The sequence below is a fragment of the Cajanus cajan genome, chromosome 9, assembly GCF_000230855.2.
Source record: "Cajanus cajan strain Asha chromosome 9, NIPB_CcT2T_4, whole genome shotgun sequence".
Lineage (NCBI taxonomy): Eukaryota > Viridiplantae > Streptophyta > Magnoliopsida > Fabales > Fabaceae > Cajanus > Cajanus cajan.
The window spans coordinates 7,581,524-7,595,034 of NC_138525.1; the positions used below are offsets into that span (position 1 = coordinate 7,581,524).

At 27.1% G+C, this 13,511-nt stretch overlaps 1 protein-coding gene across 1 annotated transcript; it reads right to left on the reverse strand.

Moving 5' to 3' along the window:
• Window positions 1-11,713: 11,713 nt before the first annotated feature.
• LOC109809472 (putative transcriptional regulator RABBIT EARS) lies at window positions 11,714-12,448 on the reverse strand. Its single transcript, XM_020372803.1, has one exon. It carries the CDS (start codon window positions 12,446-12,448, stop codon window positions 11,714-11,716), a length of 735 nt encoding a protein of 244 aa, XP_020228392.1.
• Window positions 12,449-13,511: the final 1,063 nt, after the last annotated feature.

The window sequence follows — 13,511 nt, forward strand, 5'->3', positions numbered from 1 at the left end:
TTTTTTTACAAAAAATAAAAATAAAAAATTTAACAGGTACGGGTATATTTTATAAGGATAAAAATCATATACCTGAAGGTACGAATACGAAAACAAAAACGATGATAAATTTAACTCACAAGAACGAAAACGGATATCATCGGAAGGACGAGAACGGATATCATGAAACTCATACCCGACCCATCCCATTCTCGTCCCTACCCTAAACAAGGACAATACATTGCTCATATATACATCTGCATGTCAAAGAAACAAAAAAAAATATGCTATGCTCACATGGTTATGCGATGGTGTGCAAGACAAATTTTTTTTCTTCATATATATGTACTGGGATCTAAAATATATTTTTAATTAGTCATTAATTTTAATAAAATAATTTGTCTCTTATTATATTAATCCTCACCAAAATCAAATTAAATTAATCTCAACAATTTTAATTAAATAAGCCATTTTTTAATATATCAAAATTTTCACACTTTAATTCATTTTTTGGTAAAGATATTTTAATTGAAATAATTAATCGTAGAAAGTAGCTAACACGTGGCTATAACACGCCGTTTCAGTTTCAGCCGTGACCTTACTCCTTAACACGTACGTGTTCTTTAATTCCATTTAATTTAGTCTTGTTTTGTGTTGTTTACGGGCAAATTAACACACTTCATTTTACTTTTATATCTTGTCATTTATTATTATATTTATTACTATTACACAAACAAAGGAAAACTACTAAATAGAAGAAACGGGATAATAATTTTAATAATTAATTTTTTAAGCTTAAATATGTTTTTAATTATTGTAAAATCAACAAATTTTGCTTTTAATTTTTGTAAAAAAAATTATTTTTTATTTTTCTAAAATTTGAAGTTATATTTTTAATTCTTACCATCAAGTGATTATTTTATTTATTTATTTATTTATTAAAAAATTAAGTAATCATTCTAATTAGTACTTACAATTATTTGTGTTACATTGTTAGTATATAATTGCTCTAATTATTTCTTTTATAAATTCTTAAAATAAATATCATTTATATATGCAAAATGATTAATAAGGACAAAAAAAATAGTAACTTTAAGTTTTAGAAAAATTATAATTCAAGAAAAATATTTTAAAAGGAACAAAACCAATTTTTTCTTATTTGACAGGGATAAAAAAATGTTTATAAATTTTAAAAGAATGAAAAACAACGAAAAAAATTGTAAGGACCATAATTAATACTTTCTCATTTTAAAAATTTTTAAAATATATTTATGTATTTTTCATATTAGAAATGATGAAACACAAAATTTATTTTTTACATAGTCATAATATTATTCAGAATATAAAATAAAAATAATTAATACTGCATCCAAAAATTAATATAATATTTATTTTAAAACTTAATATAACATTTATTATGAGAGAGATGAAATAAATTTTTTAATTCATACTGTACACCTCTGAAACTGCAGTGCTAACATATACCAGAGCATCATTTGGAAATTCAAATCCTATTTTTTTTTATTCTTTTGTCTTTCTAATAAAAAAAATTCTCTTTTGAATAATAAAAATGTATTTGGTAAGATATTTAAAAAAATTATAGTTTTTTAAACTAATTTATAAATAAATTTAATTAAAATAAATTTGTTTAATATAAAAATTTATACACATTTATTTTAAGAATTTATAATTTGTTTTTATAAATTAATTGAAGTAATTTATAACTTATAAATTATTAATTTTTATCTTTTTTCAATTTTTATCTTTATTAATTTATCATATTTTTCAATTTTTTTAATTTAAAAATTATTCTCTCTATCATGCCATTCTCTCACTCTTATTATAAAAATTATTTTAAATAATTTTATATTTATCAGTTAGCATATCAATTAATTTTATCAAATATTTTCAAGCATGCTTAGATGACTAGGAATTAATATTTTCGTTAGAACTTAGAAGTAAGAAAAAAAAAAGTTTCAATACCTCTATAATTAGAAATTATGGTTCCTAGCCATTAGCCCATGAAAATAATGTTCAATCACATGGCCCAAGTTTTCACCAAAAAAGAAGGGGTGAACTTCTTGAACGCAAAAAAGTTGACAGAAATTGTTCAAGCCGAACAACGCAGACTCGTATCATTGCCATTTGCCACCTCCCACTTGAGCTTTTAGTGGAAAAAATTGTTATAATTAATTAGTCTTACAATAAGTAAAATTAATAACAACCATGATTATTTGTAAGCTATGTTATTGTATTCACAAAGAGATTTCAATATGTACTTATAAATTTATGAAGGTTTATTTATTTCAATATATTTATTTTGGAATGAAATTAAGTATTCGTATTTTGTGATTTAAGTCATTCTATAATGTTATAATATCGGGAATATTTTTTAATTTTATTCATTTGAGAGACAAATTGTTGACTATTTTGCATTAATGCAAACCATCCCTTACCTAACTACTAGCTTTCGGTGATTTTTTTTTTTAAAAGCAAAACAAAATTCTTATTAAACCCTATTTAGTAGAGTACAAGTACAAGATGCACTCATATAAATTATATAAAGAAATACAAATGGTAACATTGTAAGTTTTTATTTATTATCATCTTTTAATAATAATTATGTGTTGAAGTATTTCGAGGTATGATATTAAAGGATTCTGGAGTTAAGAAACTCCTAAGAAGTCTTTAGATGTTTTAGAGAATTTTTATAGATAAAGGTCTAATTTGATCCTAAGAGGAGAAATATATAAGATTTTTTTTAAGAATTAAGTTTCATAAATTTAGTTTTTAAGAACCTTAGAGAGATAAGCTAAAAAGAGAAGTTTTGAGTTCTGAAGATCTTTCTTTTCTTTCTAGGATCCCCAAATACGTAAGGATTATCATTGGATTGTTGATTCGAAGCTCAAAGTTGAGAATCAGAGTCAATGTTGAGCATTTCTCAGTGATAGCCTGAAATTCTTCTTCTTCCATCTTCCTCTCAGTTTGGTGAGGTAAGGAAAGCTAGATTTGTGGTTTTTGTTGGGTGGTTTAGTTTGATTGTTGGTTAGTTTTGTTGTTGCATGTTGTGGTATTGCACTTAACCCGTGGTTATGTGGGTGATTGAGGGTCTCTATCTCACTCGCGTTGGTTGTAAGATTGGTGACACCAAACGTGAGAAGAAAGAATTATCTCTAACATGGTCATACCAAACATGATTTGAATGGTGTTGATTGTGAGGTGAGAGAATTGACTCTGCATGAATTGGCGTCGGACATGAGAAGAGAGAATTGTCTCTACCTGGATTAGGGTCGGGCATGGAACTTTGTCATGATAGGTGTGAGGGTCCATGAGTCTCTACCTAATCCACATCGGTTGTGGGTTGTATGGTCAGATATGGGCGAGATAGAGAATCCCCTGCCTTAATGGCGTTAGGCGTAGGCTGGATAACACCAAGTGTGAGTTGCATTATAACAACTTCTTGTTTATATGATAACTCTATGATAATATATGTAGAGGGTTGTATGGTGGAACTGTTGTGGTGAAATCATGTTGTAAATTGATTGGTTGTTAGATCTACATTCATTGAAATGGGTTAATGCATATAAATGGATATTGTTGAGGTGTGATGTTGAAAATGATTTAGGCATGATATGTTAAATATTGTTAACCTGTTGAGGTGTGATACTAAGAATGCTACAGACATTTAGGCATGTTTATTGACTTAGGATTAAAGGAGAGGGTGTTTTTGAAAGTTGGATATCTCATTGTGTGGATATTGATGTGGTGCTCTAAGAGTCTAGTTGTTGAAAAATCCTCATTAAGTAGGCATTATCTCTTGGAGTAGATTGTTAAGTCTCCTTCAATTCCTTAGTTGATGTTGGAGTAAAGTAAGAAGTTGAGGACTACAATTCTTAACTAATTACTGGAGAAGTGCATGGTATCGCGAGAAAGTACGGTTAACTAAGTTGTAATCCATATAGGACTTGGTTAATGCATGTTAATGTCATAGTAAGTCTATACCCAAGTTATGTTATACCTGATGGTGATACTAAACTTTCATAGTTTAAATGGCAACATCCAAGAAATCATGTTGTGGAGATTGATATCTTATTTGGCTGTTAGCCTAACAAGTGTAAAAAGGTCGTGTTGATTCGATAGGATGAAGTTATTTAGACTGTTTATCTTGGTGTAGGAGATCTTTGTAGGTAAATGTGTGATAATACATTAGTTAAGGTATATGCATATGATGTCATGTGATTTGATGTTGTTCATATACTTTGATGAATTACTTGTTGAATGACATGGTTGTGGTATAAGTTTGATATGCTAAGTTATTTGTATTTCAAACTTATCAATGTCATGATTGAGTTGTTGTGGTGTTGTAGTCCATAAGGTGATATGACATATAATTTACATGTTGATATTTATAATATAGTTTCCTTCTATACTTGATATATACTTATTTCCTTTGAAATCTAATTTTATCCTCGCGTTTTTTCTTGATAGTTGAACTATGATGATTATATTTTCATGAGAACAAGGTAAGATTAAGCTTGAGGAGCCATGTGTGTGGAGAGTCGTACTGTTAGATAATTATTGGATGACAATGTAGTTAGAAACTACTCTAGTATAGATTTTGTTGAGTCACTTAACTGATAACCTAAACTTATATATTATAATTTTGAATTCCTATGTATACATATATACTTATATAATACATTAGTTGTTGAAAAATTTTGTTGCATATGTATATGATCATTGTGTTTTCCATAAATTACATATATTAAACCTTAGGTAGTTGTTTTATTTTTGTTATTAGTAATTAAATCATTAAGTGTTGGGATTATGATAGATCTTTATACAAAGATTGTGTAACAATACAAAGCATATATTGTAAAACACACTTAAATGTAAAAAATGACAACCTCACAACTAGTGTATTATATAATGATATAAAATAAATCCTGTGTTTTCATGGATATCTTTTTATAGTTTATACAAAATTTCCAAACTGGTAGAAGAAGGTGAGGCCATAATGGGAAAAGGGTAGCTGAGTTCCCTTGGTATACAACAATGCCTCTGTCCAAAGAGCATATATGAAGTCAAACATGATACTTCCTTCGTCAGAGACTGCGACGTCGACGTCGCCGTGTATTCTGGATGGAGGAACGGTCCATGTCTCAATAAGGTGGCTAACACTGTTTTTGCATTACTATAAGGGAGGGGCACCCTCACCTGCATCTAACATGTGGATATATCGTTCAATCAGAAAAAATAAACAAAGACGCATCAACTAGGCTAATGATGTGATCTCTCCTCTCTCTCCCTCCTGCATCAAACTAGCTAGCTAGGCCATGTCACCATATAGTTGACTATATTTATTCTCTTGTAATTTGATTCCCTTGTGTTTAGTTGAGCTTTTGGACGTATTAGGAACAAAATGTGGAACTTTTCAGAATCAGTAAGTTCTGATACAAGGAGCGGCAAATGGATATGTATCACATAATTTTTTAAACACAACATAATACATCCATAACAAAAAATTATTGATTTATTTTAATTAATTAAAAATTTAATTCATTCAATTTATTTAAAGTAAAAAATTCATCCATTAATAACTTTTTCAAGATAAATATCCAATCCATTCATAAAAATAATGTTTTAAAAAATTTTATATATATATATATATATATATATATATATTTCTCTTTTTCTTTATATGCTATTACATTTTTATATAATCTTTTAAAATTTACAATATATTTTTATGTTAAAATAGTCTTTTAAATATTCAATCAAATAAATATCTTATTTTAATTCAATGTGTTTTGAAAAAGTAGTGAACGAATCACTTAAACATCCATAAAATTAAATGGATGGATTGAATGAATTTATTTGTGAATAAATTAGATGAATAATAGATAAATGAATTAATTTGTTATTCTTAGATATAACTAGTGAATAACTAAATTCCATGAATATGTATTACACATGAATGGTAAGTTTGATTTGTAATATTCTCAAATTTTTACTCTTCTTAAGATAGTAATCTAAATTTTGTTATTATATATATATATATATATAATAGAGAATAAGTAAAATATTTTATATAATTACAATATATTAAATTTTTATTACAAAATTTTCAGTAAAATAAAATAAAATAATATAATATTTATTCACAATTTTATTATTATTATTATTAATTTTTTTAAGACTCTTAAATTTAGTTAATATATTTAAAATGAATAGGTAAATACTAGTAGGTTATTTTTATTTATATTTACTAAACTAAATATATATATATATATGTATGATATCCAATTATATTATAAATATTTATAATATCTTATTATAATTAGATATAAAACAACTTATTATAAGGTAATAGACATAAAATGGAATGGTTCAATGGTTTGTGCAATTATGCATAAAGACTATAAGGTATAGGTTACAGGTTCTACTTATGCTAGGTCTTTATATATACCTATTTTAGTAAAAAGGTTTAAGTAAAAAGGTAGATACGTAGGCAATTACGTGTATTAGATTACGTGGACAGTTACGTTTGGTGCATTGCCTTAGATATAAGGTAAAATTAGAGATAAGAATAGCACTAGATAAAAACAAGTATATTTACGTGAAAAGTAGATAATAATATGTAATCTGCAAACGGAGCAGTAGATAAAAACAAGTACACAAACGTAAAAGAAGAGAGAGGAAGAGAAAAGTGAGAAAGAAAGAGAAAGATAAAAAAAAAATAAACGACTTTAAGGTAAGGGGAGGAGAACTTTATCTCTTTAAAATTTTATTTACTACTATATTTATTTATTTATGTTATTTTTTTATGTGTATTTATCTAGTGAGGTGTCCCTAACCTCATTTATTTGCTTAACCTATGATTATTTTTACTCATAATAATTAATAAGGTGTTCATAGTTTATGTTGTTTAATTATTTTATAATGATTATCATTGTCATTCACTTGATTGGTGCTCTTTAATATATATATTTCATTTACGTAAATATTATTTATTTAAAGCTTAAATAATGATAAATACTCAAATTTATTTAGCGTAATTATTTTTATGATTAACTATAATATAATTTTGTTAAAATATTTTTGACTCGTTTTGTTGTTATTTCTTCATGTATTTAAAGATAAATATTATTCTATGGCCATAAGAATAAAAGTTTGAATTAATTTGTAGTTGGAGGTTTAACCTTGGGGATTTAAATGAGTAAGGAGTTAAGATTAAAAATCCTTTTGTTGGTTGATATTATAATGTTCATTTATCCTGACTAGTCACTGCAAGTGTAATTCAAATTTTTATATGTATATTTTCTAGTATTAACTATTGCTACGCATGTTATGTGATTATAAGTATTTCTTTGAAAATTGTTCTCACTCCTTATTTTCTTGTTTAAAATATTTAATTAAATATGAAAAATAGATGAATCTACCAGCCGTACTAGGCCCTTTCACTTCCGTTATTACTGCATTTTTTCCGGATACCAGTTGGGGTATGGACGCATTTGCAAATACCGTTACATTTCAGGGAATAAGAATATCGACTTTTGTATTTTCACCAACCCAGCAAAATCCTGTTATATCATAGATGGCCAAATAGTAGTCATTTTTTATCTACCTCCAACAAATCACGTTAATCCAATAGTGAACTTATATCAACCCGATATGTAAACACTATATAATTAGTGTAAGAAATAAGTAGATTATAAGTATGTACGTTATTGTAAATATTTTTTTTGTTTAATATATGATGCAAATATAAAGTGCTATATGTAAGCAAGTTTATAAAAAAATTTCTTTTGTTTTATGTATAATAATATTAATGACATAATGTACATAATTATTACATACATATAATATTGGAATTAATATTCACACAACTAGGCAGTTACATGATTTGCTAAAAATAATAGTATTAAAATAGATAAATATTATTATTTTGTGTTTTATTTATAAAAAAATTCATAAAACAAGATAAAAAAAAGATGAAGAATGATAGACACAAGTTCTATTCCTTATTAGACAATAAATCATGAACATTTTTTTTTGTCTTAAATACAAAAATATTCACTATTATAATATTGTACTACTATTGTTGTCTATCACCATTATTGCAAACTAAAAACTATCACCACCACCACCACTACCAATATTATTATCGTCATAATTCTCACCACCATTTTTAATATTAACAATGACAAAGCAAAATTTAAAAGAAGAAAATAAACACTCAACACAAAACAACAAGTTAAAGAGGTCGGATGATATGCCTAAGTTATTGAGAGTAGAATGGTTGTATTTTTATTATTATTCATTAGTCAAATATATATATATATATATATATATATATATATATATATATATATATATATATATATATATGGGTTCAAACGACACCCGTGTAACTTTTACTAAGTGTTACACTGCTTAATAATTTTATATTAAATGTGAATTTTGAAAATTCAACCGTTAGATTGAAAGTTCATATCTCTTATATCATATATATATATATATATATATATATATATATATATTCATATATATATATAAATTATGAGGTAAACTCCCAAATTCAATTAGTTTATAATTCAACAAATAAGTGACTTAAGTCCAATATGCTCATTCATGCACAATAATTTTCATCAAAATAATAATAATAATAATAATAATATAATAATTTATTATGATAATTAATATTACAAAAATATATTGTAATAAACATATTATTTTGTTTGTATGGTCCATTATTTACTAAACAATGTATAAAACAAAATGTTGAGCATTAAGTATATATCAAATATACCCAAATTCAATCTTAGATTTCATTGTTAGGGATGACAAATAAATTCGTACCCGTGAATAATACCCGAATTCATCCCGACTTTAATAGAGAATATCCGGTTTGACTGGATACGAGTACGGATAAAACCTAATATATTAAACCGGGTACGGGTACAGTTAGGAGTTACGATTACGTGTATATACTTACCTGTCCCCGTCCCCGTCCTCGATTTATTACCTGTCCCCGATTTAATTGTGTTAAAAAATTTAATATTTAATTATGTGTGATTGTTTATTATGATGTGAAATATTTATAATTATTTAATTATTAAGAAGTCTTTTAATTAAAATATGAAATAGACAAATAACCTAATTATAATTGTAACATAATAGATAAATAAGCTTAAAATATTATATATTTTTTTGTAAAAAAAAAATAATTTTTAACGAGTACGGATACGAGTATATTGATATCTGACGGGACAGGGATGAGACAAAAATTATATACCTGACAGGTACGGATACAGAAATGAAAATGAGTTTGATCCAAAAAAACAGGAACGAGTATCATGAAATCGTATCCGACTCACTCCGTTGTCATCCCTATTCAATGTGGTTTGTTGCTAGCCGCTAGTAGGAACTTCTTACACATCACTTTGAAATCTGATTCTAGTGCTGCAATATCTCTTTTAAAAGATGATCGTGGGTTCTGATTTTAATATTCTTCATGATATTAAGGATTTGCTTATTTCTTTCTTACATGTTAGCTTTACTCGCATACTTATAAATAAATCAGGTTGCTCATGGCTTGGCCAATCATAGAGTAGAGAATTGTACTTTTGATGTTTTGTTGAATTTTATAGCCCCTCTTATGTTAGCTGATTCAGCAACTATATTTTTCATTCGTGGAATATAATTTTGTCTAGAGTCTTGACTCATTTTGCACACACACAAAAAAAATATAAGGGAAATTTTGTTGAAAGAAATAAAAAAACATAACAATAATTTTTCCGTCTCAAAACAAATTAATATTTAATCATTACTCGAGAGATATCAGATAAAATATTCAAAAGGTTTTGAAAATTATACATGTGATAAGATAAATTAAGATTATAATACATCATTAATTAACTATTAGAAATATGAGATGATGGGGTTTGAAAAAAAAGCATATTATCACCACATCATAAATTAAGCTTAAAATAGAAGAGTGTCATATAGAAAATTAATTGATAAAAGATACGATAGAGTGAGTAGATACTCTACGTATAAAGCTGATTAAGACTAACAATATTCTCTAATAAATTAACAACAAGTAACCAATTATTCTAATAAACTATCAACTGTTAACGTTAACATTGTCAATGTTTAGGTTTCTTTGTTAAAAAATAATTAATTAAACTATAATTTTAATTTTTTAAATGTATTATCTGTCAATTTCAATTTACGTTATCCAAACTAATTAAAGTTTTGACACTACAAGAAATATTACATATAGTGACATACAAAAAGTGTCACTATAGATACAATATATGTAAGTATGTCTATTTAACATATAGTTACACACAATTTTAGTGTTGATTTTGAATAAGATTTAATAACATATTTTGTATATCACTATAACTTATACCCACACTTTTTAATAATATATCAACATATATTATAGTTTTTGTGGAGGTAAAAATAATTTTTAGTGATATGTATAATATTATTATAGGGTATATGTCACTATATGACAATTTTCTTGTAGTGTGAACATGTTAATTACAATCTAACCACACACTTTGTTCAGTATAATAGATAATAATTTTTTTATAGGAAAATCACTCCCTAGGTTAATCTATGGAGGTTACGACTATTAGTTCTCTGAATTTATGTAGCTGAAGTGACTTCTAAATTGTCGGTTTCTTTCGACCACTTCAATACCTTACAGGCTTACAGCTAAATTTTCCTCTTCTCTGATTCCTGTCCGGACTTGTAGATAATAATAATAAAATCATTTAAATTCCACTTGCACTGTTTAAATAATATTCATTCTTATTTTGTGAAATGATTATAATTGTACAATAAAGTTGGAGGAAGATATAGAAAAAATATAAAGTATATATAAAATAAGTAATATGATAAAAATAACAAATAATATTATAATACAATACGAATCTATCAAAAGTTATTTTCATTGGTCATCTTGCTTTACTTCTCCCGAAACCCTAAAAGCTCAGGGATTTTATTTCATATTAACAAATAATTTGGGGTTTAAGTTCGTTCAAATTATGTATTTAGTTATCTTGTATGGGCGGTATAATTCTTTTAAAACAACTAACATCAGAAACTATATTTTCAACACAGTTATTTAAAAAATCAACAAATTTATTATATACGATACGATAATCAGTGACTGGACTATAGTATTAGCACATTTAAATAAAAAATTTAAATTATTTAGGGAAGTATCTTCCTTTGTCGATTTGCATGGAGCTGCATACTTATCTCAAACAAAAACAAAAAGATTATTCACCCAAAAAAAAAACTATATATTGATGATTGAAAAAATGAAAACAAAGATAGTAACATGCAACAACAGATCATAGAATTAGTATTCAAACATTAAAGGAAAATAAGAGACGTAAATTGAAGTAGTTTTACATTGTTAATCAACTACAAATTATTATATATAATAAATTTATTAATTTTTATAATCAATAACTAAAAAGTTATATCATCAACAATAATTAACTGTGTAAAAAACATAACCATTTAACTTAGAAAATAAAACGTTTGTCATTTTTTTAGGGAATAGGAGGTCCTCTTCCCTTTTTCCTACCAACCAAAAATGGAGGATCAAGAGAGAGAGAAGGGGGAAGGGGGAAGGATTGCAAAGTAATTAACACTGAGACTCAAATATAAATAACAACAACTTCTGTTTGTACTACAAATTAACTACTTAACTCTGTTGTTTCCCTAGCCTGAGTTCAAGATCCAAGTCTTCCATTCCACGATCAAGTCCAAGTAAGATTTCCTCAGGTTGAAAAGCCAAGCGTTGTTTATCATTTGATTTTGAACATCTCTTACAATTGATGTTGGCTCTGTCAACGGTTGGAGATGAAGTAAGTCCCACAGACAAACTTGTTTCAACATGATTATCACAACCCAAGCCATTAAATTTGTATTCCGTGTTATTTTTCTGTCCGAAGATAATTGAAGAAAAAGAAGAATAAGGTGACAAACTATGCTGACCACAAATTTCAAATTGTCTGGTGGATGCAATTGTAGTTGCAGGGCTAGAATAATAAGCAGCAAGACCACAATCTATCTGTGTGGAGGCAGAAAAATGATTACCTAATAAGGACTTGAAACCATTTTTGTTATGACGATGAAGGGGTTCATTTTCATGATAATTATTGTGAGGGCTAAGATTTTGTTTGAGTCTAGCCCTATCCCTCCTGTGGACATTCATGTGACCCCCAAGTGCTTGAGCAGACCTAAACTCTCTTTTACAAAATGTACAAGAGTAAGATCTTGGAGGCCACATGCTACCACCAACTATTCTAGCTGCATCTTCAGCAAATGCTCTTTCTTCCCACGAGTAATTCTTATTGTCATCTTCAACTTCTGCTTCAAGGTATGGCTTCAGGGTTTGTTCTCTCTTCACATGCATCCAGTGCTGAGATCCCTCCATCATCACATAAATATGTAGTAAAAAATATAAGGAAGAATTAAGCAATGAAAATAGCAAACTAGTGAAGTGAATTAATATACATGGTCAAGAGGAAGAGGGGTGCATGTCCCTCTAAAGATAATTGAAAGCAACTTAGGAATCTATGAGGAAAGAGAAAATGACTAGGTATGAAGGTCTAGTTACACGTTCTGAATCTCTTTGGCTTTTGTAGTGTACCTGAATGCTGTTTAATTTATTACTATTATTGAAACATTGTAAAGTGTTTTTACAGTAAGCTAGTTACAAATCACTTTAGTAACTACGTTAAAAGTTAATAGTGACAACAATTTTTATGATGGAAATTAAATTTATTATTGTTTGCGTGGTTTCATACGAAGTTTTAGGTGAAATACTGCTGAACTGGATCCCTCATAAAGCTTTCTTCAATCTATACTATACTATACGGTAATAGTGTTGACTTATGCTCAAGACTTTTGTTTTTCTCTTAAATTCAGTATATATACTGCGAAGAATGTTTTATGATCACGAAATTAGAAAAATAAGTTGTCTTTGATTTTGATTTATAAAATGGAAAAAAAAAATTGAGAAATAATTATATGTATATAACATATGATATATAATAATTTTTATAACATTCAAATAATTAATGAATTGAAACTGAAAAATTACATTAAGCATAGGTCATTTATAATTTCTGAACCAGTACCGTGACCTATCTGTCATAGGCCCTCTGTGATATTTTACTATTCCGATAGAGTAATTAATTGAATCTTCAAAGAAGTTATAAATTTACCTACCAAATTGGTTCAGCGGTAGGGGTTGATCCACGCTTAAACAAGGTCAGGGGTTCGAATCCTACTTTGTGTATGCAGCCGCGTTAAATCTTGGGGTCAGCTATCCCACCTTTTGAGGTGCCTCCAACGTAGCGAGGAGATTAGTCTCGTCCAGGGACGAACCAAAAAAAAAAAATTATATGTCTTTAAGTATTAAATTACTATTATCAAATAGATTTTTTCCACTTAAAAAACGGTTCCGTCAAATAATTTTATAGAATAGTTAAAAA